Source organism: Drosophila mojavensis, unplaced genomic scaffold (assembly GCF_018153725.1).
Source record: "Drosophila mojavensis isolate 15081-1352.22 unplaced genomic scaffold, ASM1815372v1 contig_16, whole genome shotgun sequence".
Classification (NCBI taxonomy): Eukaryota; Metazoa; Arthropoda; class Insecta; order Diptera; family Drosophilidae; genus Drosophila; species Drosophila mojavensis.
Window position 1 is genome coordinate 7175810 of NW_025318693.1, and position 22791 is coordinate 7198600.

General features: G+C 44.3%; 3 protein-coding genes across 5 annotated transcripts; all 3 read right to left on the reverse strand.

Annotated features, from left to right (window-relative positions):
- Positions 1 to 183: 183 nt before the first annotated feature.
- Positions 184 to 1916, reverse strand: LOC6573141. The gene is made up of 3 exons (XM_001999196.4): positions 1591 to 1916; positions 1073 to 1248; positions 184 to 1009 (listed from the first exon to the last, which is right to left on the reverse strand). Exons 1-3 carry the CDS (start codon positions 1681 to 1683, stop codon positions 430 to 432), a joined length of 849 nt encoding a protein of 282 aa, XP_001999232.1. The 5' UTR covers positions 1684 to 1916; the 3' UTR covers positions 184 to 429.
- Positions 1917 to 3981: 2065 nt separating this feature from the next.
- On the reverse strand, positions 3982 to 8311 carry LOC6573140. Of its 2 annotated transcripts, XM_001999195.3 has the most exons (5): positions 8225 to 8311; positions 5657 to 6032; positions 5449 to 5595; positions 5146 to 5282; positions 3982 to 5083 (listed from the first exon to the last, which is right to left on the reverse strand). In XM_001999195.3, exons 2-5 carry the CDS (start codon positions 6028 to 6030, stop codon positions 4539 to 4541), a joined length of 1203 nt encoding a protein of 400 aa, XP_001999231.2. In that variant the 5' UTR covers positions 6031 to 6032; positions 8225 to 8311; the 3' UTR covers positions 3982 to 4538. The 2 variants fall into 2 exon arrangements, with proteins under 2 accessions (XP_001999231.2, XP_043863233.1); XM_044007298.1 differs by lacking the exon at positions 8225 to 8311 and having other exon boundaries at positions 5657 to 6565.
- Positions 8312 to 11044: 2733 nt separating this feature from the next.
- On the reverse strand, positions 11045 to 19279 carry LOC6573139. 2 transcript variants are annotated; one of them, XM_001999194.4, is made up of 6 exons: positions 18723 to 19279; positions 12699 to 13680; positions 12525 to 12638; positions 12101 to 12262; positions 11588 to 12032; positions 11045 to 11488 (listed from the first exon to the last, which is right to left on the reverse strand). In XM_001999194.4, the coding sequence occupies exons 2-6, from the start codon at positions 13630 to 13632 to the stop codon at positions 11278 to 11280; spliced, it is 1866 nt and encodes a 621-aa protein (XP_001999230.2). In that variant the 5' UTR covers positions 13633 to 13680; positions 18723 to 19279; the 3' UTR covers positions 11045 to 11277. The 2 variants fall into 2 exon arrangements, with proteins under 2 accessions (XP_001999230.2, XP_015022254.1); XM_015166768.3 differs by having other exon boundaries at positions 18690 to 19279.
- Between the last annotated feature and the right edge of the window lie 3512 nt (positions 19280 to 22791).

A 22791-nucleotide genomic window follows, 5' to 3' on the forward strand; every position in this document is an offset into this window, starting at 1 on the left:
AAAAACGAATTTTAATTAATAAAAATGAAGAGCGAAAATTGTCTCGAAAATTGTAATTCTGTGTATTTTAAATGTATTTTATTTAACGTTGAATATTTAATTAAAATATTTAAATAAATAAATAAATATATGTAAATATAAATATAAATATAAATAAATAAAGTACAAGTAGAGTGAAAGAAAGTAAAGTTCAAGCATTTAAAACGCAATTAAAAAGAAATTACAAAATAAAGTAAGACAGAACGTGAGAGCAAGATAGAATCATGAAAAGAGAAAACGTGATTACAACTATAATGAGAAAAGCGCGGCCCCCACTTTATAAATGCAACAGTAATGAAAAGCTTCGCATTATTTGGTAGTGCAATTATTTGTTTCATAATTGTGTTTTTGTTTTCGTTGTTGTTATTGTTGTTGTTGTTTAGCATTCTCTTATTGCGCCACCTTGTCGGGCTGCTGCGCACTGTAGGCCATCTCCTGCGCCTCCTGGGCCATAATGTGCGCCGGCACCTGGGCCAAGCCCTCCACAAAGCCATCGAGAGCGCGCGCCCATCCTGAGCTGTAGCTGTCGTGATGCGATGGCACCTCCACAATGGTCTTCTTCTGTGAGAGCAGCTTCTTCAGCGATATGATCACGGCCAGCAGCAGCGCTATTTTGGATACAATCAACGCTTTGCCCGCGAGCAGGAAGAGACCCTTCAGCAGGATGGCGCCCACCATGCCCGTCTTGGCCGCCATCATCATTAGGACGGGGCCCATGTTCTTCATTTTGCCGCGCCCCTCCTCCAGCGCCTCGATGGGACGCACCGAGACGCCAAGGTTGAGGCTGCCCTTGGGGCCGCTGCTCAGTACAAAGTCCGCATTGTCCGAGAACTTGTAGCGCAGTGTGCGCGAGCGAACGAAGCGCCACAGCTTGTTGGCTATCAGCAGGCCGTAGGACTCCTCGTCCGAGTCCATGGCGCGGGCCAGCAGCAGCTCGTCCTCGCTGTCGTCTGGTACGTCGGGCACAGCTCTAATTGGAGCGCAATCAAATTAAGAGAGCTTAGTATAGGGAGCTCGCTGCTACGACACTCACCTGTTGCGCGAGACCCGAAAGTTCTCGCTCAAATCAATGCTAGACTTCTTAAAGAGGCGATCCAGAAAGATGACCGTCTTGAGCATACTGCACGAGTGGTTATCGTTCTGGATGCACTTCTCGTTCAGCTTAATCATGGCCTGCTCCTCCTCCTTGCCAACATAATCGCCGGTTATCTGGAATAGAGCATTAATGGCATTAGCCAACGGCTACAACTCAGCAGCAGCTGCTGCCGGCCGATAAAAATATCCAAGCAATAATTATTTGACCCATTTCTTGGCCGAGTGCAAACAAAGGTTTGACATTAATGGGCTGCAGTCCTGCGGCCATGTTTGGAAATTGATAAGATTTCGGGACCGAACGCATGGGCTATCGGCTCAAGCCAGGATATTCGCCAGGATATTCGCAGTGCCTGGACTGGGCAGCGATTTTTCACTCTTATCGCTGGCAGCTGCTTTACTTCCCTTTCCCCCTCTTAGCATGTCGAGGGGGCAAGTGCAAAACTTGTTTGACCTTACCGAGTTGTCACTTCCGTTCTGAGTGGGCGTGGCACGTGCTGTGGCAAGGACAAACGCCATGCCCAGCAGCGTGTAGAAAGTAAATGTTTGCATCTTGTTGTAAATGCTGTCGCTGTTGCTTAGTTAGCTTCTTTGTTATCTTTATTTGTTTCTGTTATTTCACTGTATACAATGTTCGATTTTATGTTTCATAAATGTCCTTGGTACTCGAGCACACACACACACACACACACTTATATACACACGCGCACAGCACTTGGCGGAAGCGTCTACGCTTGGCTCGAATGTCACGTCGACTGTTCAGCGGTTACTGTTGACATCGTCGTCTTATAAGAAAACCTAATGCGAATTTTCCGCCAGCGATTTCGATTTTATATGAAAATCGGCCAAAAGCCACGCAAACACAATGCAGGCCGAAGCCAGCGTCGGCGTCGACGTCGACTTTTGTTTTTGCAGCGTCAAACTAGTCGCAGGCTAAGTGTAAGTGCTGTCTATGTGTGTGTGTGAGTGTGTGTGTGTATTTGTGTGTGTGGAGTGTATTTCTGTCCCAAACTCACAACAAAAGCTGCAAATGTGACTGGGACTTGTTTAGCCAGTTCAAGGAAATTCTAAGCTAGCGCTGTCTATGGCCCCAAGTCAAGCGAAGCACTGAGTCGGCCAATTGACTTTGCTTACGTTCTGCAGCTGCTTTTGCTGACTTTGTTTTTGTTTTCTTTCGTTGGCTTTGCCAAAACAATGCGACTGAAAGTAAACAACAGACCCAATTCCCAACAACAAACAGGCCAATTTTCCCACAGACCCTCGGCAGTGCCACACGAAGCGCTGTGGTCGGGGACTCTGTGGCATGTTGCATGGTAGCGTGAAAACAATTTAGTTTGCATCAATTAAGCCACATGTGATCGGGGCTTTAACCACAGATCTGTATGAGCTCATAACTCAAAGGGAAAGTCGAGCTAGAGCTGCTCACCCACATCCTGCGACAGGTGCATCTTATCAAGTTCAAGTTCAGAACTCAGGCAACAAATGGATGTTTGGCTTCACCTCAACTTTGCACAACAAGGTGGGGCACAATTTATGGCCATAGTGGTCGACTGGTTGTTTTAAGGGTTCGTGCTTGGCCCACTAATTGAATTGAATCAATTTGGCTATCATACGCTAGCTGAATTAATGCACACACAGCAAATTGGCCGACAACCAGCAGCAGCAACAACAAGAGCAACAAATCAAAGAGAGCTGCGAGGCGGCCTAAGTAGGCTAACATGAGCCACAAAACGGCCGCTCCACAAAATGTGGCACGCCACGACGAAAGTGGTTGGCAGTGGGGCGCAGAAACCGCTACACGATCTGGCCATAAGCCGTTGTGCTACTGCTGCTGCGTGGTCCCAAATCAAACCGCACCAAAATCAAAAACATTGCGTCCGCCTGAGTCAGTTGGCTCCCGCCTCTTCCAGCGCTGCACCTCCTGCTCCTTGCCTGCTCCACCTGGCTGCCGTCGGCCCCTGGCAGAGTCATAACAATTTCTCAAGTGCTGCCGCTTTCTATCGAAAAATGTGGTCCACTCGCCTGAACTGACGCTGTCGTCGACGAAACGCCAGTGTTGTCACCAGTCACCAGGCGGTGAGCACAGACGCCGCTGGCCGAGCAGGAGTGGGGGGAGTGTGGACAGCTTTGCGGTTTTGGCATTGACTTTGAACTGCCAACACCATGGTCAAGACCACGCCAAGCGAGGTTTCATTCAGAAAAAGCTCAAGCTGGCAATTAATTTTATATAAATGAAAACAATTCATAAAAGCGCTGCATAGGTAAGAATACCTGTCTTACCTGCCATCTAAACACTACCTTTACGTGGTCGCACAATAATATTTAAACATATTTTTATAGCTCGTAACAAGCATAGGTTTCACAGTTGCAGAAAACGTCTAGAGTTGTTGCCATTTTAATGGAATCAATTAGTCCAGAGAACACAAATCGCCCGAAGCTTCAGCCATTTTCTTCGACCAATTAGGAATTGTTTTCTAATGTAAAATGCAATTCGTACTAGAGTAAATTATATTAGAATTATATATATTCATATTGAATGTGTTAGCTGGAGTGTTTCAAATTGTTATGAATACCTAGAGAAAGGCTCAAACTGTTCAAAAGCAATAAGTAGAGCAATAGGAAGTAATCAATCAAGCTGACTTTAACCTCATAAATAAATATTAAAAAAAAAATATATATATATACATATATTAAAATTGTGGTATCTTACATTCACTCCTTTGCTCACGCTTTAATCTTCCTTAACGAGTATTTATTGCTACAAAGTCCAAGTCAAGTCGAGAAGATTAATGATCCGAATCTGAGGTGGATTTGTGTGACTAAACCCTAAAAATCAAATATGGGTCAGCTATAAATATCGCAGGTAATCAAATAAAGGCAGCCAGTCCTTCAGCTACCTTTGGTAGGGAAAATTGGAAACTCTTATGGTTTCTCTTGTTTATTGTGGCTTCCAGAGGCAAACATTGATGGCGGCCCTCGTTGAAGAAAAGCAAGATTAAACACGCCAGGCCACTTTTCCTTTGCGCTGGCCGTCAATTTCTCGCCTTGGCATTTCATTGCCTTAATTAAATGCTGCATTTTATCTGTGGCAGCTCCAAACTCAGCCACAGCCAATGCGAGCGAAGAGTGCGGCTGCAGGGGCTCAGGTACGGCAGATACACGCGCACATTTGGAGAAACACTGAATTGTGAAATTTTCTATCGCTAATTAGTGCACCCCTTCTATTGGAGCAGCGGCGGGCACGCCCACTCAACCCACTCAGCCCACTGAGTCCAGTCAACCCACTCAAACGACGTTTGCTTTGAACTTAATATTGGACTTTTATTTACAGTTAGAGCAATAAATATTCTTATAGGAATGGCGCGAAAATAAATAACAAAGCGACCTGGTCTAGACCGAAACATCCTTTAACTCTTCTGTGGCGTCGCCTGCGGCTCGGCAGCGATATCCTTGCCGGTGTTGCGGCCATAGTAGCCATTGTAGGCGGCGTCATGCGAATCGCCGAAGCTAATGGAGTTGCCGCCCACCTGGCCCTGGATCGGCTCCTGGCCCTGGTAGCTCTTGCTGTAGTAGTCGCTGTAGGGCTTGGCAAAGGACGGCTCCGGGCGGTAGTAGGGGCCGGGTGCGCCATGGCCGCCATGGCCGCCTTCGTAGTGCTCATGATGGTGATAGTAGGTGGCAGCGCCCACGCCTTGGGGCGTGTACTCGGGGAAAGCGGGCTTGCCGCCAAAAAGGCTGGACAGGCCACCGCCAAAGGCGCCTCCAACACCACCTGGCGGGCGGCAGAGCTTGAAGTAGGCGAACAGGCCCGGCAGAATGATGGCGGCCAGGCCCAGAATCTTCTTCAGACCCGCAATGCCCAGGATGAAGGGCAGGAAGAGCAGCAGCTTCAGCTTGAAGATCTTCAGCACCAGCAGCAGGGGAATAATCATCTTCTTCAACTTCTTGCGAGCTGCAGGACGATAGTCAGAGTTAGTCTACACCGAAAACTAAAGATAAGAGCGAGTCACTTACAGAAGTGTCCAGCGCGCTTGTTCTCAATGACATCCAGTTCGTCGTCAATGTCATTGCCTATGAAGCGCGCCTCGTAGCGGCCGGCTTCGGTGAGCTCCTCGGGCCACTCCAGCTCCAGCGCAGTGGACTTGATGAATCTGCGGCACAGGAAAAAGGATGTGGTCAAACAAGAGCAAAGATACATTATGCATAAGTTGCTAAGTTCCTAAAAAGTTTCTGGCGAGTCAATTAAGAGAGCCGCGACCCACATTAATTAGCAAAAGTTGAAGTCATTTGACTAATTGTCTACCAATTACGACCTACCGTTCGGCACGGCGTAGAGCGTATTTCACCAGCAGATTCCAGTCGTCGTCTTCGGAGCGCGGCTCCTCGGAGTACTCGAAGGGTTCCTGCAGCAGCGAGCGCTGCTGTGTCTCAGGCAGCCGCACGACGCGCGCAAAGTCCGAGAGACTGTTGGGGGGAGGCAAGAGGTGAGCACGAATCGTTTTTAATGATGGGGGACAATCCCTACCGATACTGATCCTTGTAGAAAATCTCATCGAACGTGTTGAGCGCCTGCGTCTTGAAACACTCGGCCAGGTCGCCGCTCAAGCAGTTGCTGTTGGTGCGCGCCAAGTAGGGATCGTTGTCGTTGCCCAAGCCGAAGATGCTCAAAATCGAGGAGCGACCACGCTCCTCGCCCGGCTGCGCCACCTGCTGTGGCTGCTGCTGGAACTGCAGCGTCTGTTGTTGTTGTTGTGGTTGCTGTTGCTGCGACTGCGGCGCATAGATCTGTTGGATGTTGTTGGACGACTGCTGGTCGGGCAATCGCAGCCCCTCGGCGGCCACGAGGCTGATGCCGCAGCAAGACACGATGGTCAGCAAGGTGAGCGCTCTCATTGTCATGGCTAAAAGACAGAAAATTTAAGGCGCATTAGCCGAATGGCCCATAAAAACCACATAAAAAGCACAAAACAAAAAGTGAAAAAAACAAAAACACTTTTCGGCCAATTGAGTCGGGACCGGTCAATCGATGTTTTCTCTGCGATTGGTTTGACGGCTCTGAAGCTGCGCGCTGCAAGCGGAGCTCAGCTGGGCTTGAGACAAAAGTTATGAGTTATAAGTGTGTGTGCGTATGGGTGTGTATGTGTGTGTGTGTGTGTGATGCTTAGCTCTTTTTTGGCAACTTTAATGCTCATTGTTTGTTTAGTGGTCGAGCTGATTGGCTTTTAGCTAGCGTGGGCTCGGCTCCCGGCTCCCAACTGACACAGTTTGAAGAAGCGGCCGGTGTATCGCGTTTGTCACGGCCATTGGCGAAGCTTTTGGCAGCCGCAGTCGGGGCCCAACTTTTGCAGTTATTTGCGCACACGTAATAACTCTCACTTTCCAGCAAAGCGCTGCGTTTACAGCTAACAGTGCCCGCGGTGCTCGCTCGAGCCGATAGGCGAGCTTTCTGTGGCTTTGGCGCCGAGCATTAACCAAAATTTTGAACTCTGCTTACGGCCCAAAGTGAAATGCAATCAAACCGGTTTTTATTTATTTTTTGTTAGGTTGAGTTTGCCTTTTTTGTGGGTTATTTTTGTGGCCACTTAACCCTTTGTCAGCAATGAGCTGGCCAAAGCCACTGCACGTAATTGAAATTGTGTTAAATTTACAGAGCGCAAGGCTAATCGACTATAAACGGGAAAAGCTGGATCGATTTAACGAAAACTCAATGCTCTTCAATATATGTCATTTAGGATAAGATTGAATAGATGGTATATAATATTTTACAGAATGTACTTTCATTGTTATTATTATTATTATTATTATTATTTTATTTTTTTTTTTTTTTAAATTAATATTTTAATAAAACAATCAAAATTTTATATTAAGTAAATTCAAACGAATTATAGTCTCAACTACATTCAAGGCAAAAAGTATTGCCTACTTTCGGGCGGTGGTTTAAAATTATCTATCTCAAATATGGACTGAGAGTTACTTCTTTTAATTTTCAATAAAATATGTCTTATGTTATTCAAGCTATACATGTTTCATTTTCTTTTAGGTCAGCGTGTCAGAAAAGTCCGTGGTAAATAAATAAATAAAAAAAAAGACCAAAATCAAACCAAAACTTAATAAGGGCTATAAAATAAATTGCTCTCTGATCCAGGTATGACTGGAAATTAAGCAAAAATGTGCACTGTAAAAATATGTAGCACAAAGCAAGATTTATATTATGTGCTGAGTCCACAAGAATGCTGCAGAGCATACATAATGGAAAATGTTGTTGCATTTGCGAGCAGTTGCTCGTTTACTTTTCATTCGTTTGACAGCGAATCGATCGATTCCCTATTATGCCTCAATACGTCGACGGAAGTATCCTGTCGTGCTACCGTTCGGGCGGGAGAAATTTGCAGTTTAATCAATGCACGCCAGCACAAAGGAAAGCGATTGAATAGCATTTGATGCCTGGAAACGCCAAACAAGAAACTGTGCAACGTACGCTGCATTATGGCAAATGGCAATATTTATAGCAACATTAATGGGGGCGCATAAAAGTAGGCAACGGAAACTTGAAATATTCTGCACCAGCCGCAAAGTATGCAGCACTTTTTGCGTTATGACCAAACTAATGACCCCCATTGGGATGGGGTATGGTAGTAAATCTGTATTTGATTTAATGTGTGTTTTGAATAAATTAAATGGCTGTTGCCATTAAATTTAAATTAAGTACCTCTCACACAAGCTTCCAACTAATTTCTATAAATGATTGCGAAATTGAAAGCAAATATTGTGATGGCTCCATTCGCTTGGCTTTCGGATTAGCATCAACCATTGAAGGTCAATGAAATGTTGTAGACATCAGCGTTGCCAAAACATATGCAAATAGCAGATGTTGCTCAATTTATTTGTAATCATGCGTTCAGCTTGAAAACCGAGATACCTATATGGGAATGTTTATGAATCGCCTTTTGTAGCACACACTCTTGATGTTTACTTTATGCCTTTTTCCATGTCACTTTTCTTTCCTTTTTGCTTTTTCTTTCGCATATTGCATAACACGTCGCACTTCATTTCACTTCACTTTTGTTTTGTTTTCCGTTGTGGTCTGCTTTACCTTTTGCTGCTTCCTATAAACACTTGGGTTTGTTGGCTTTATCCTTAACGGCTTACTAGAGTCTTCAGACCCGGTGTTTTAGCTGGCTCTGAAGCGACTGTGCTGCTGCCGTTGCTCGGCAAAGATTTTATATGAAATGCGAGAAGTGTCGAGAAAGAGGTGCAAGCAAAAACGTTGCTTTTTTTGTGCCTCAACTCACAAACACAAACACAAACGCAACGAAACAATGGGCCAGAGCAGAGCTGAGGCCCAGACACCAGCGCAAATCTACAATGCGGATAGCTGAGAGGCACTCGCCCGATCAAGCGGCCATTCATGATGATGTTAAAGAGCCGAAGACGTCAACACGCTCGCACTTGCGGTAGGTTGGGGTTTGGCTAAGCGATGTAGGTCTGTGGGCTGCGGCGTCAACGACTTCGTCGTCCGGCTGGCCGCGCGTCGCGAGCGCCTTGAGAAATCCCCAAAATTATTGTGGCGCACGTCGAGGCCTTGGGTCAAATTCGAGTTTAATTTCAAGAGACGATGACTCACCATGCGGATCAGCGGGAAAACGTACGTCACAGCCAGAGCCACAGATTATGTAATGCTGAGCACAGGTAATAATCACTTTTACTGTTCGAGCCAGCTTGCGACTTGGTTGCGACTGAGTCCCGCCCACAAAACAGGGGGACAGCGCTCAATTTAAAGTCACGGCAAAATGTGAACAAACTGATTGCAGTCACAAAAAAAAGTTGGGATTTACCCGCATGCAGCTGAGGCTGCAACGTACCAATCTTTATTTTCAGTTTTTGCGTGCTTCGGCTGCTGTGTGAACCAATTTATGGTTTCAGGAAAGCCCCCGAGAAACCAAAACTCAGATTAAATTGGGAAATTCCCACTTCGGCTGGCGTTTCTGTTCCATGTGCCTTTCTGTTCGCCTCCCGTCAACGAGGGAGTTCTGCAGAGAAAATTACACTTATACGACACAGCGTCTAAGCAGAGCCGGGGCAGTAATTACCATTTGGAGACAAACGCAACTCGAACATTTCCTAGTCTGTGGGCCTGTGACAGTCGTGATGCGGATTGGACAGCTCTGGCAGCTGCCATGTTGCTCAGCTCCACTTGTTATCCAATTAGCCAATGCTCTGGCAAATCGCACATTCCAGAGCTGACAGATATTAAAGAATACTTAAGTGGCAGATCTGTCTACCCGGCCATGAAATCTTCATTGTAAGGTTCATGTGAATCGTGGCTCAAAACATAATATTATTCGCTTCAGTTAATTCAGATTTCATACGAATTCATTGAATAAATAAATACATTTGTAGGTCAGGCAATCAATTTTAAAGCATTTCCATGAAGCCATTCGAAAGCATAAATAGGGCCAGGCATACCCAATACCCAAATGAACACCACTGTAGGTGCTTACCAAGAATTGCGTCTATTGGTTAAGCCAACATTCACACCTATGATACACCACGCCATGAGTGTAGGGTATATTTAGATGTGCAGAACTGTGCTCGCATTGCATGCTAGTTCACCCTTCCAGCATGGCCAGCAAACTCTTTCAAGCGGAAATCAGCTGTCAGGCACATACGACTGCATAAAGGGCAAAAGCTCAAGAACAAAAGAAAATTGCAAAAGTATGTTTAGTGTGGTATAATAAACAAGTGTTTCTATGTATATATTCTATATTTTATTATACAAGAGAAGCTCTTAAGGAGTGAAAAATGAAGAGAAAGAGATGAAGATACAAATGAAAACAGTGTGTGTAAACTTAATCTATTCAATAGAATGAAATTATAATATATAATGCATTCAGAAGGCCTAGCATATTCGACTAACTTGCATGGCAGTGAGAGTTGCTTTCATAAAAACAAATTAAACTTGGTTTTCGTTTCGAGTAATAGACATAATGCACACACATACACAAGTAGAATACACACGCACACTCAGCCAAAGATACATTTACAGCGAGGGTGGTGTTAATAAAAATGACTCTTGGGGCAGACTGGCAGATTGTTAAACAAATTAGTTTTTTCTCATCAGTTTTCGAAAAATCGTTGATACTCGCTTGTTTTTGGCTGATGTACAAATGTTTTGAAAACTAGTTTATGACACAGACGTCTGTCCATCCATATAACTTTACGGCTTTGAAGTTGAATGAATGATAAAAAAAAAAAAAAAAAAAAAAAAAAAAACAAAAGTTTGAAAACATTTGCCAATCCTTTTTGTCTTTTCAATATGCGGGTAGATTTTCAAAAATACGAGAATATATAATAAAATAATAATTATGTCATGTATGAATGTTTTCTTTTTGTTATATAAAATCCAAAAGACTCACAAAATGTTTGCTTATTAATTATTTTGCAGTTTTCTCGTTAAATATTTGTAAACAATATTTACATTTCGTTTAGGGTTCACAATTTTCTATTAATACTTACATTTCTCTCGTTTCTGTCCCATTTTTCATGAGACCCCTGGGAAAAGTCCTAAGCTATAGCTCAATGAAAATCTTGTTGTCCGCTTTATACTACAGATTAATTTTTATTCATTTTGTATAGGAGCTTAAACAGCTTAAAGCAATTCAGGCTGACTAATTGGATATAACAATATTAAATAAATAAATAAATAAATAAATAAGTATATATATAGTGTATACAAATACATAAATTATATAGCATATTCAATAAATTAATCCGTTAAACAACTCAACTAAATGGCTAAAGATAACAGCAACTGCTTTGCGTGTTAATTAAACTATTCAACATAAAAATTCTCTATTTACAGCACTCTAATTAAAGCCCCGAAACACACAACCCACCGTCAGCTGACAACATATTCAAGGTACATAAATATTTATACAAGTATTTATGTCTATGCGAAGCATGTTGTATATGTGTATAGATAAATAATGTATAGTCGCTCATATGCATTCATGTATGGCTAGGCTAAAGTTAAATTTGCATAATTACAGCTACAGGCATCAACACCTGGGGTGTCCAGGTCTTGACTCGTGCGAACTTTCACCTTTCGCTCGTCTGGCTCGTCTGCTTGGTCTGGCATCCTGCGTCCTACGCGAGCTTGCGGGCCTCCACCAATTTGTTGATGTCGTTGTATGTGGAGAGCATTGCTGGATTTTCGAAATCCTTGAATTCTTTGCATTTCACGAACGACTGCTCGCAGTCGACGCCATCCTGGCCATCCTTGGCGGCGCGCATGTACTTGAAGAAGCGCAGGATGTCTGGGTTATCGGAGGTCGGCTTGCGCAATTCATTTAGCTCGCTGGCAAATGAATCAGAAAATAATATACAAATTTAACGAGTTTCACACATCGCTTAATGCTGTTTCATTGCATAATATCGGGCGTGCAGAAATACTCACCGACTGAGCTGGGCCGAGACGAGGTTGCTGTACGGAGCATACTTTGCGGGATTGGCGTACATCAGGCAGATGAGCTTCTCGCGGCAGTGCTCGTTCTCCGAGTTCAGCTTTAGCTGGGCAAACACCGAGTCCAGACGCGACAGCAGCGGACTGTAGAAGGGATCGTAGTTGGACAACAGCAGCGAGGAGTTTGGCACCTTCTGGAAGCTCTGGAATGTGTTCATATTAGCGGGCGAGGCGGGCTTCTTGGCCATGCCGGGTGCCGCCATGCCGCTGGACGAGCCCGACGACAGGCTCTGCGAGTTCTTGAAGGAGGCGGCGCCAATGCTCTGCAGCGCACTGAGATACGTGTCCTGCATCTGCTGCCCCCCGTACCTCGACAGCGTGGCCGAGTTCAACGAGTTGGGATTGAACGGCGCATACTGCGACTGCTGCTGCGAGGCCTCTGTGTGGGAGGGGAAAGCAAAAGCATATTAGCTGGGCGAATGCCATTGAATAGACAATTAAACCAACCTGCATTATACTCATAGCCAGCACTCGGCTTGCCATCATCGGCCATGGCAAACTTGTTATCCTCCTCAAAGTTAAGGCTGTTATCCCGAAAGTCCAGCTCCTGCGGCGGGTCCATGGGACGCACAAACAACGGCACGGAGCTGGCCGAGCCCGAGGTAATGCCTGTTAATGAATGGACCAGTTGCAGAAATTGAACAAAACGTTTGTCAATGTATTCTAGGCGAAAGTGAACGATTAGCAGATACGCCGCAATTATGCATTCTCAGTTTCAAAGATCAAACATTTGATTGCTGATATATATTTGACTGTAGATGCTGTGCATGCTATAGCATATAAGATGACTAACTACTTAGAGCTACTATGAGTACTCTCCTCTACTAGTCACACTCATTACTTAACGGTACACTCATGCTTCAGTACTCACCCTTGCCAATCAGGCGACTCACGCTGCCAATGATTGTGGGCAGAAAGAGGGCGAACAGCAAACTCTTTAGCACCTGCAAAGCCATGTAGATGGGCCACATTATCTTCTTGAGTCCTGTCGGTGAACGTGATGCGTTAGTGCGAGTGGGAGAATATTGTTTTCTTAAAGTCTTACCTGCAAAAAACAATAGCCGAGCGCTTTGCAGTGCACGGGGAACGTTGAGCTCCACATTGGCCGATTCGAAAATGCTGCGCTCGAGCCTGGCCGGTTTTTCCACGTGCTGCGTTGTGTGATTCTTTTGCAGAGCAAACACAAGTCCTGGCATCGCCTCATATTTGCCCTCGTTGAAGAATTGCTGTACATATTCCGTGAGCAAGTCCTCCAGGCCCTGCAGCTCATTTTGCATCACAGTCGAGCTCTCGTTAAGCTGCTTGACTCTCTCAAAGGGTTTCGTGGTTGTTGTCGGCGTCGTCGTCGTTGTTGTTGTTGTTGTTGTTGTTCTCGCTATTGTCGTTGTCGCAGTTGTTGACATTTGAGTTGGCTTCGACCTTGCCTCGGCCTGGACATTGTGTGCTCCTGCAGGTGCATCCTCTCGCATGTAATCCCTGCGCTTCATAGCGACTGCCAGGCGCAAGTCGCTTTCGCCTTCCACCGGCTGGAAGACACGGTACTGCCCCGATTTGGTAAACACATTGCGCGATATAAACTCGGCGCTGACGTCCCTGGGCAGAATGGGCCGGAAGCTGTTGTCGTCGCTACGCGCCACGCCCGTCATCGTCGTCAAAGGCTGACTGAAGGCCTGGCCAGCAGTGCCGCCTGCTTCATTGTGCCCGCCACTTGTCAACACTGACGCATGCCCCAGCTGACAAAGCAGCTGCAGCAGCAGTGGCAGCAACGGCAACAGCAGCGGGCTGCAGCGTCGCTTTCTGTGCGTGTTTGCTTTTAATTTGATCTGACGGCTGGCAACAGCGCTCGGCCTGCTTAGCATTTTCATTAAACTTTTGCTGCACCACTCGGCACCACTCTGCTGTAATTTGTTTTTATATTGTATCTCTGTGCTGTTTTGTTTTCCTTTTTCTTTTTCTTTTATTTTGTGCATCAATTTCATGCCACCGTTTCGCTGGATCGCTGTTGCACGTTCTGTTCGTTACGCTCTCTGCAATGAAAGCCAAAGGCGTTAAACTTGTTTCTCGCACTCTCACGCGGCGAGGGCGGTTTGAGCAATTGGCCACAACTGCGATTCGCTTGGCGCATAAATCATTTTACAGCACGTGCGTGACAGACGCGCCGAATGTGACCTGAAGCAGCAGCCACCCACTTGTTAATCAGCTTGTCTATTACCACAACACTTGCTCTCCCTCTCTCCTCAGGTTCCTGCCTCTCCCTCTCCCACCCCCAGCCAACCGCAAAACGCAGCCAGCGGCGTTTTGTTAGGCGTTAAGCAAGCAATGCACGTCGCACACTTTTTATTTGTCTTTGTCGACGACGATTTTTAGCACCCAGACTCCTCTCCCCCTTTGCCCCTCCTCTAGGCGCCTCAAAAGTGAAAATGTATACTGTTTGTTTATATTTGCACCACATTTCAGTGGTACAGCTGAAGCTGCGCCCGTCAAACCAAGCCAACTCACGATATTTTCATGTCGAATTTTCACTTTCGATTTTGCTTCAGCTGCTGCTGCTGCTGCTGCTTGGCTGCATAATGAATGTGCTCGATACAAAACGAATATTACAGAATTGCTATCAAGAGCTATTCGACTTTAAAGAGCAACACAATTAAAGAGTAAAAACTCTTTTCTCTCTCCGTTTCGAAAGGTCTTATTAAGTGAATAATCACATTCTGTGTGCGAATCATGGCATACCCCTTACTTCACAGAGTACTCATAGCTGAGCATAAATATGTAATATAATTTCATAATTTCACATACGTTTTCAATAGATAAATTGACAGAACTCTAATAATAAAACTGCATAGCTCAGTGCTCTCGTTGGTTTATGAAATTACGTGATCTGTGTTTACACGCATGCAGAGAAACTGATGGAATTATGCAATACATACGATATCAAATGAAATCAGCAAATAGTTGTTAACGTAATTAAACACTCTCCAACTGTGTCATGTTGCTAATGAACAGGCCTAGGCAATTGTTTCAATTCCATATATGCGGCTGACTGATTATTGACAATAATAATTGCAGTGCGAATGACAGTTGGCACCAACATAATTGATGTATTATATAAAGTGGCAGTTCCGAGTCCTTAAAGAACACTCAAGCAGCGCATCCAGGCAAATGCCCAGCAACCGATTGTTAATCAGCAGCTGACCTGGCTGTAGGCACTGTATATATAGCTTGCATATTCAATTAACACACACAGTTACAATTAACACATACATTACAATGATAATAATTCAATTATACAACATTTATATGTAGATCTTCTCTGCTTTATTTCTAACTACTTTCTTCACACATTCAAATATCAAATTTGCTGCAAATTCAAATGAACAAAGCAAAATGGAGCAAAGGCTACGCCGCAAGCACTCAACTGCTTTATTGTAGCAAATTCTTTCATGTGTGTAACCCATTGAGACTAATTTATACGTCAGCTGACTGCATTTGGCTCAAAGCCATCAAATATTAATCGACAGCAGAAGACGAACGAGCAGTTCGAGCAGTGCTGAAAAACTAATTAACACGAACAGCAAATGATACTGATGCTTTTATAAATGGTGCATTCACGTTGCATTGGCTGCAATCATTTATCATGGACAGACGCATTTACTGCCACAGTTGCAGTTGCAGTTGCAGCTGGAGCTGCCAATGCTTGGCAAATAAATTAACTTAGTTATTCACTTGCACACACGTTTTAAAAATTCGGGCTATATATTAATTATTCCAAGTCTGCTCGAGCTGTGAGTAATGTGGCGCACAGCATACTGCGATGTCTGCATGCAAATTAGCTGCCAGAATATAAATGCTTAGATGAAACCCAAAAGTCGACGGGCAGAACAAACTAACGAGACTTTATCACGATGTTTGCATCTCTCTATAGGGCATCGGAGCAAGCCTGGCTGCTAGTTTCCTATTCTCTTCTAGCTCCAGCTGGCTTCATGCTCTAATATTCTTGCCCCCATATGTGGCACGAGTTTGGCTCAGCCACTGCAGCTGTCAGACAGCAGCTTTTAATCTGCTTAGCTCTGGGCTCGTGGCCCTTTACTTTTGCTGCTTTTGGCTCAGCGTGGGCTTGGCTCATCTCAAAACGCTGTTCTAGTCGCAGACGCAAGTTTCTCAATTAATTCGCAAAACTTTTCGAAACTTATGACAGCCGCCGTCGCCGTTGCCTTAATGCAAATTGATGGAATTGGATCATAAGTCGCGTCCAAGTTGTTGCATACGAATGCCATTAGCTTTATATAAAGGCACAAAGGCCAACAGACCGTGGAGCGAAAGAGAAGGAGAGCGAGAGAGAGAGAGAGAGGCAGATAGACGTGTGTAGAGCTGTGGGGTTAATAAGCTCACTGTCAGCATTTGCGACATGCTCGAGCACGCACTGCTGTTGGTAATAACACAAAGTACAAAAGTTAGACAATGCCTTAAGCCACCGCAACAAGTTTGTGTAACAAGTTGACAAACGGCCGCCAGTTAGCGGTCAAAAGCGCTCAAAAACAAACACTTGGACGTCGCAATTGTCTCGGCCAAATGGCTGACATAACCGTTAGCAGCAGTGCTCAAGTGTGGTCTAGAACCAGTTATCAGCTGCCGCAGCAGAATCCCTTGCCACAAACAGACGCAAGAGCTGGCCAAAAGCCAAATGGGATTCTATAACCAGCAGTTGTCGGCCATTCGAGAGAAGGGTAGTTGTGTGAGTGCAGACAGCATGGGAATCGAAAAATTATGGAATGAGTCACTCAAACATACCATTCAACTATATTCATTCAACTGAATATTCAACTAAAATATTTAATTTAAGTACTCATAATAAAGTAAAATATTTAAGTGCTACTCGAGTCTCTGCCATTCATAACGTGGAATGTGGACATCGGATATTCAGTATCTGACATTCATCAGGTAAATCAATATATTCGCTTATATGGCAAGGCAAACGGACAACTGGGGGCTAGCGCTAGTTAGCTGTGTGAGCGCACATCATTTCTGTCATATGCAGAGCACAGCAAATAAATTGAGTTCCTTTCAAGGAAACGACAGCCAGTTGAGGAAATATTGACAGTTGTTCAAAGAATTCCATACAATTGATAAAAATCAAATCATTTTCCGCAATTGTTCTAACAACATCTTCTTTTTGTTCATCTTTTGTTAACTTAAACACAACCGAATCTCATCCTTAAAATAAAATCCATTCAATAAGTACTGCAATCAATCAAAAGTTAAAGTCCATCCTCAAAATAGCTCACAAAAAAAAAAAAAAAAGAGAACAATATAAAAGTAAACAACGTAAAAAGTCAATTTGGTAAGGCTTAAATGAGCTCCTGTCATACTCCGCACTCTGATTAATGGCTAAATCTGGCTGGGCATATACCTAGTCGCTGCTCCACTCCGCACAAATTTCTAGTCTATTCTTGGCTTGTGTTTGAATGTCAATTCATATCAATTTCCTGAGCCGAGCCGAGCCAAGTCATTCCCCTCCGCTCCCCTCCGTGCCGTGATTGGCCCGTGTAATGCAATTTGGGTGTGCGTCAAATGTGAAATGTTGTTTTCGCCAATTAGTTACCAATTTCGCCTGCAGCCCAGGCCCATTAAGCGCTGATTTTTTTTTTTTTCGTTTCCCCCCGGTTTTGGCCTGTGCTTTTTGGGGCGTCGGCTGCCAATCAAATTGACTAATTTGTATGCGTGGTGTATGCCTTGTTTGCCTTGCTATTGGCCAAAAATTACTTTAACTGCAGTCGCTGATCGAAGGAAAAAAAAAAAAAAACGCCATTTGATGCTGATGCTTTAGAAAGTTACATCTCCGCTTTGCGTGCGGCCGTTAAACGCCATCCAATAAATCCAAATTGAATTGTTTTAGTGCACAAATTACGCAATCCCTCCAAAGACTTGACGGCCATCAAATGACAATGGCCAACAGCTCAATTTGAGACTAGCACCCAAATCATGTTGGCATTCGAGCAGCGCAACTTTTCCGCCTGGACGATTTGTCAGAGACAAATGTGCATATGGCCTCCATCTGTCGGATGCGTATGGCACTCGTCAACCGGCGGCAGTTGCAGTCACAGTGGCAACTTTCAAAGTTGCTGCACGTCCTCAAAGCGAGAGTTGGAAATCAGCAGCAGAAGCAACAACAGCAGCAGCAACAACAGCAGCAGCAACAACAGCAGCAGCAGCAGCAGCAGCAGCAGACACTTATGCTGCCAGTAAGCAAAATGAAAGTACTTTGTGTGTATATGCTCTGCACTGAATGTATCTGGCAGATACATTTCACCAGGCCCAACCACATTTACACGCACCACCGGCCAGCGGCACAGCAGCACCACAGCAGCACATTGCGACAGTTTCAGTTACAGCTGCTTAACGTTCGGTAATCAATAGTCTCCGCATTAATGATGAGCTCTCGGTGCAGCAGTCTGTGAAATTATTAACATTTTGCAGTTGATTGATGGCAGCAACAACCACAGCTAAGACCAAAACGAAAAGACAAATAACAAATAAAAGCGAAAACAACTAAAATTAAGTTGTGGACTTTCTTGTAGGCGCATACTCGCATACACTCGGATGACTCGAAAAGAAAGTGTCATATGACATTGTTGTTGCAACTGTTGCTGCTGCTGCTTCTGCTGCTGTTGTTGTTGTTGTTGTTATCGTTGTTGTTGTTGTGGCCGGGTTCGATTCTCTGTTAATTGAGGTAGGCCAGTTGTTAAGTCTTATATAACACACAAGCTCTTCAACAATTCAATTCAAGCCCTAACTCGCTTGCGCGCTTTCAATTTCAAAGTCCATTCAACAGAGTGAGAGAGGGAGGCAGAGATGAGTGTGTGTGTGTGAGAGAGAGAGAGAGGTGTAAATTCGACGACAGTGAAATGTTAACAATTGACTTGGCTATTATTTCTGTCACGCTCGCTTTAGATCTCCGCAAAATCTCACGTAATTATAGAGCCGAATTAATTTTCAGCGCCGTTACATAGAAATACCAACAAACAGAAGACAAACTCACTTTCAATCCGCTTAGCTTTTTTAATTAGTTTACCTCTTAGATAATGCGCATTAGTTCAGTTGGCTGCAACTTGCGGCTAATTGATTTGTTTTACACATTTTACGGGCTTTGGCCTTTAGCACTGCCCACTGGGGCCTTAACAAAACTTTTGCGGAATTCCGCCAAAGAATTTGGCTCGACTTTACGAATTTCGTTGAAACTTTCGTTTTTGACTTTTGGTCTGACTTGTTCGGAAATTGGAATTGCAGTCGGCGTTGGTGAAATGCCTGCAACAAGCGACTAAATAACCGACTAACCGAAACCCGACCGAAAACCCGTTCACTTTGCGCCAACACTGCGATTCATCACTTCTGTCAATGCAATTGTTGCGTTCGCGTTCGCGTTTGCGTTTGGCTCTTTTCACTTAGCCCACTTTGAGCACAAGTCGAATCGACGATTTGTCGAGATATTCATATAATTTCTACTCGATTTGGCATTCCGTCACCTCAATCGAGATGGGCGCGCAACAACGGTTAAATGCTATCCCAAGTGTGCTTTCATTTGCATAAATTCCAAGCGCGGACCGGCACTGCGTTGCGACTGTCTCACAGCTCGCCAAGAGTTGGACTGTCGGGCGAAAGCCAACGGCTCCGATGTCGACGCGGCGGGTGCGATCAACCAGTTTAGCTGGCTGTAACGTAAGCGTAAGCGGAACGTAACGGCTTACGTCTTGCCGTTGCAGAGAGCCACAGCTGTTCGCTGCGAGTGGAGCAGCTGCTGGCGCTCCACTAAGAGCAATATCCGTCCAACCTGACATTGACGGCGCATCGTAAACAGAGTGACAAAGCCACAAGCGATTTTCTCTTTTACACGGAAATTTGAAAGGCTAATGGAAACTGAGCGAGTGTGAAAAACCTAAACTAAGACTGCATTTAACCCTGTGCCGACTGTGGCTCGTCAATGTCGGCAGCTCCAAAGATTACAAATCTCCTCCATTTGTGCTTTATCATCATCGCGAACAATAAATGTCATAGCCCTGCACCATAGATTAACGGAAATGCCGAAGTCAGTCCGGCTGACCCAGCCAAATTGACTTTCGTTTTTGATGGGCAAAAACCGAACTGCAACTGCAGAGCCAAGACAGCAGATGCAAAAAATGCCCGTTCATTGAATGCTTTACGAGCCATTACGGAATAGCTTAGACCACCCCAGCTAGAAGAGCTACTTTCCCACAGAGGTGATTGCAGCCACGCCTACCTTTCAGTATGTGGCTCAAATTATTAGCTTAATGGGCAATTAGAGAGGCAACACGTGCGGCAAACGAAGACGTCAAGGAAATGCCTCCAGAAACCATCAATCCCTTCGATTCTGGTTTTTTTTAGCTAAATTTACTAAGTCATCAAGGCAGAGAGAGAGAGAGCTCATAAAAGCTTTGCATGCTAAATTTAGAAATTTCTCACCTTTTCCTGGCAATAAAATATACTTTGGGCTTAATTACAATATGTTTGTAGAGCTTCGAAAATCGATAAATATTAAAATGAATATTCAAATATTCATGCAATATTTATTTCGAATTATTCATCATTAATATGTGCGATCTGTAAAAGAAATATTTTAACATACAAATTCAATCATGAAGAGATGTTTAATATCATTATGAGGTATACTTTTGAACTACTATTTGTGAGGTTCGTTGACTCTTTATATACTTAAATTATTTGTAAAATTTAATAACTAAATATTCTCTTCTTCGTTTGCTCTATCATGATCGATCAGTATAATAAGATATGTTTTGATTCACAGCACGCAATCTCATCATTGAAACATCAATTAAGTATCCGATTAATTAATAGTGAAAATATTAATATATACAATAAATATTTAATCTGGGAAAACTCTTGAATGATATTAAAATATATTCAATAAAATTCATTATTCGTATCGTATATCGACAGCATTTTAAAAAGTTGTCCCATGAGTTAAACCATCAATTGCGGAGTTTCACAAACTAGTCCATCGACGTTGCTAAATCAGTGGGGTGTAGTATTTATTTATTGGCGGCGAGCGAGTTTCTTTGGCCGGTTTACGCACGAGAAAGTCATAGCCCAGAATTGTCCAACTAACCGGCACATTGTTATTAATTTCTGGTGACAAACGTGGCCATTGAGCCGTGTGCCCAACGACCAGAAACTGAGTGGAGCGGGGGCTGGCCTGGCCTGCTGCCCTCAACTTCGACCACAATCATTCAAAGGCAGCAAAATCAAATGGCAAAACGAAATGAAAGTTACTTAGTATTTGAAACCACAGAATCAATAACAGTTCGCTCTCAATAACTGAAAACGTGAACAATGGCTCAGCAATGGTTTTTTGTCTTCATGTTTGCGGCATATTCTATGTAGGCTGGAAAAATGAATTGTGGCATCAGCACGTGCAAATATTGGCCAACTCATGGGAAAGTGTCAGAAAGTCATTTAACATGTTTTAGCCAAAAAGCTAGCAACTGGTAATTGGCAAATCGGCAACCTGGCAGCTTGGCAACCTGATGAGAAAGAAACCATTCGAGACGCTTATCCACGGGAACAGCCATATGTTTATGAGCTTTGAAGTGGGCACGAGCCGTGAATCAGTGTGGGCTAGGATGGCATTGAGTCACTATCTTACAATATTTTGTGGCCTGGCAACCTTGGGGGGTGCAGCAACGCTCTGGCTCTGGCAATAAATCGCATTAGATGTTGGCTGGATGAACTCTGTCAATATTAGCGAACCTTTTTTACTCTCGGTCTCTGTGCCTAGCTGTTCATTAATTTCACTTTTACTCATAAATATGCTAATCAATGGCTCACGCCTCAGTCAAACCGCAGCGCAACTTTGCCAAATTGATTTTCACAGCAAATCTTTTTCGGCTGCTTTTTAGCTCTTACCCAAATCGTTTATTATGTTTGACACTTCAGGGCAGTTGGCTAAGAGTCTGGTCAATTTTAGAATGCCTAGGCCGTCAGATTGAGTTACGCAATGCGTTCAAGAAGAAAGTTAAATAACTTTTCTTTCCCCCTCTCTCTCTCCGTCTCACTCTCTCTTGTGTACACATTCCATTCGTCGCTGCGGCAGCTGGCCACAGATCTCTTGAGTCCACAGACAGTTTTTAGCATACGGCTGACAACTGTCGTTAGTGACATCATTTGGCCAGGCCAAAACACGCCACGCCCGGCAAATAAACAAACACTTTCACATATAGCTGCAAGTGCAGAGAGCGCGACATGTCCGCTGCTCAGCTGCCCTAGTCCGAAATTATTTAATTAAATTATTGTTATTATTGCTTTCAGTCGTGGGCCGCTCTCACCTTTTGTTGGTGCGTGTCCCATGCCTCGTCTCACTCGGGTCGCACGGGTATTATTCTTCACCGTTGGAAGATGCGTTGTTAATGACGACGATGACCCTTCTGCTTGGGTGGTAAGCCGCTTTTCCAGCCGTAACAATTAACGCAATCGTCACATTATTACAATTCAAATGCCACCACCGAGAGGTTCCGACCGCCGAGTTGAAGGCGTCACTCTTATGAAGGGCTCAATCGGAGCAGCTTAACCACATGCCTGTGCTCCGGCGGCTGTGATTGATGAGCTGCGTCTGGGTGGCTTATCAATACACTTACATACACATTTGGCAGCACAAACATTAACATTTGTCCTCAACTCGGCCCCAAAGTGCGGAATTGCGGATGTGAGGCAACATAAAACCAGTTGTCTGTCTGTCTGTCTGTTCCGTATTTCGGCTGTCACATAAGTATCCATATGTAGGTCCCATAGACTCTCATACGCTCGCATTTATATTTATCACTGTGGGCCCACATTTGGGCCGTTTAATGGCCCATTGCTCTTAACGTTATGCCTCCAACTTGGCTGCTTGACTCCATATCAAGTCGAGCCAACGACAACAGCCACAGCAACTGCTTTAAAGGGCGCTAGCCAGTGCCAAATGTTAAAGGTGTACCAGGTGTATAGCCAGACGAGCAGCTCTGCGTAATGTATGTTAAATAAATCACATTAGCCGCATACAGACCACAATAATTAAAAGACGAATGTCTGAAGGCATATACATATGCATGTATGTATAATCATATATATCA